The sequence below is a fragment of the Ascaphus truei genome, chromosome 15 (genome assembly GCF_040206685.1).
Source record: "Ascaphus truei isolate aAscTru1 chromosome 15, aAscTru1.hap1, whole genome shotgun sequence".
Taxonomy (NCBI): domain Eukaryota; kingdom Metazoa; phylum Chordata; class Amphibia; order Anura; family Ascaphidae; genus Ascaphus; species Ascaphus truei.
This window is the reverse complement of record NC_134497.1, coordinates 14,166,147-14,168,646: the sequence shown is the minus strand read 5'-3', so window position 1 is coordinate 14,168,646 and position 2,500 is coordinate 14,166,147. Positions and strand designations below refer to the sequence as shown.

Here is a 2,500-nt window from a genome sequence, read left to right as displayed (position 1 = left end):
ATACACACATATACACATACACACATACACATTCACACATTCACACATACACACACATTCACACATACCACACATTCACACATACCACACATTCACACATACCACACATTCACACATACCACACATTCACACACACATTCACACATTCACTCACACATTCACTCACACATTCACACATTCACACACACATTCACACATTCACACACACATTCACACATTCACACACACATTCACACATACACACACATTCACACATACACACATACACACACATTCACACATACACACACATTCACACACACATTCACACATTCACACACACATTCACACATACACACATACACACATACACACATACACACACATTCACACATACACACATACACACATTCACACATACACACATACACACATACACATTCACACATACACACATTCACACATACACACACATTCACACATACCACACATTCACACATACCACACATTCACACATACCACACATTCACACATACCACACATTCACACATACCACACATTCACACATACCACACATTCACACATACCACACATTCACACATACCACACATTCACACATACACATACACACACACACACACCACACATTGTGACACTGCTGACCTCGCCGTGTATGCATACATACATACACATGGTGACACTGCTGAGCTCTGCCCCCCTCTAACAGGTGATGGACGCATATTATGAGAAGATTCACAGCCCGACCGGCAGTGGTGGTGCCAGCTTCCTGGCAGTGTGCAGGGGTAAGGTATGTACGGGTGTGTACACAGGTGTGTGTGTACTCTATCAGTGATTATAGTGAACACCTCTCCTCTCCCCCCCACCCCCCTTTTCCCCCAGGCCAGTGAGGATTAGACTTTGCTGACATTAATGGCCGAGGGGTGATCATCACGGGCCTGCCGTTCCCCCCACGCATGGACCCCCGCATAATGCTCAAGATGCAGTTTTTGGACGAGATGAGACGTGCTCCGGGATCTGCAGGACAGGTAACCCATGTTACGCTACTGTCCCCACCTCAATACCAGTCCTGATCCCCCTGTAGCCCCACCTTGTAACCTTCCCACACTATTGTCCCTGTAGTACAGTGGGGTAGTTATTGGTATATTATGCTCCCACAGTACATGTCAGGGCAGGAGTGGTACCGGCAGCAGGCCTCACGGGCTGTAAATCAGGCCATCGGCAGAGTCATCGGCATCGAGAGGACTATGCGCCATCTTTCTGTGTGACCACAGGTAAGTGATAGGAGGGACTGCTCTGTGATGTCACCGCGCTGTGATGTCACACACATCGCCTCTATGTTCCTTCCCCCCGTAGGTTCTGTTACAACGATAGCCGCGCTCAGCTCCCATCCTGGGTCGACCCTACGTCCGAGTCTACGACAACTTCGGGCACATCATCCGTGACGTCTCGCAGTTCTTCCGCGTCGCCCTGAAGATTGTGAGTGAGGGCGAACGGGAGGGGAGGAGACCCCGGGGTGTTATGGGCAGCAAGGGGACCCTGTAGGGTTTGATTCTGTGCCAAGGCTGTGTCTCTGGGCAAAGCCTGGTCCTTCGGGCAAAGCCTGGTCCTTCGGCAAAGCCTGGTCCTTCGGGCAAAGCCTGGTCCTTCGTGCAGCATTATTACTTCCAGGAGCAACGTATCTGATGTTCCGGGTGGCTCTGAAGCTCATTTGTCCCCATGGTGCAGCCATGAGCTGCTTCTCACTGCAGTAGTGCTACAAACTTGCCAAATGGGCCAGTAATAAATAACTGCATAAAGATATATACGCAGGCTTAGCAATAGTGCCCAATGTCAGGCAGTAGCTGCAAAGGCAAATAAGTTCTTGCATAAAATGGGTATGGAAGGAGGGGATGTAAACATAATTATGCCCTGTATCAAGCATTTAATAAGAACACACTATGGAGTGCAGTTTTGGGCACCACCCCATTAAAAATACATTATGGAACTAGAAAAAGTGCAGAGACAATCCACCAAATTACTAAAAAGGCTGGAATTCTGATTTACGAGGAGAGGCTAGCTAAATTCTATTAGTTTACATTAGAAAGGAGGAGGCTAAGAGGAGATATGATAATTATATACAAATATATTCAAGGACAATACAAGGAGCTTTCAAAAGAACTATTCACCCACGGGCAGTACAAAGGACTCAGGGCCATCCCTTAAGGTTGGAGGAAAAGAGATTTCACCAGCAACAAAGGAAAGGGTTCTTTACAGTAAGGGCAGTTACACTGTGGGATTCATTACCCATGGGACTGGGATGGCAGATACAACAGATATGTTCAAAAACGGTTGGGCATCTTTTTAGAAAGGAAATGTATACAGGGATATACCAAATAAGTAAACATGGGAAGGATGTGGATCCAGGGAGTAAGTTGACAATATTTGGAGTCAGGAAGGAATTTATTTCTCCCCTTATGAGATATCATTGGATGATGTGTCACTGGGGTTGTGTGTTTGCCTT

The 2,500-nt window shown here is 46.9% G+C and overlaps 1 protein-coding gene across 1 annotated transcript in view; it reads left to right on the top strand.

The window, feature by feature from the left end:
- The window catches only part of RTEL1 (regulator of telomere elongation helicase 1), a 46,806-nt gene that overhangs the window by 22,637 nt on the left and 21,669 nt on the right, over window positions 1-2,500 (top strand). Inside the window, 6 exon segments of the mRNA XM_075571199.1 lie at window positions 707-797; window positions 889-1,025; window positions 1,158-1,246; window positions 1,248-1,271; window positions 1,354-1,391; window positions 1,394-1,476. Of these exon segments, the coding sequence (XP_075427314.1) occupies window positions 707-797; window positions 889-1,025; window positions 1,158-1,246; window positions 1,248-1,271; window positions 1,354-1,391; window positions 1,394-1,476 (462 nt within the window).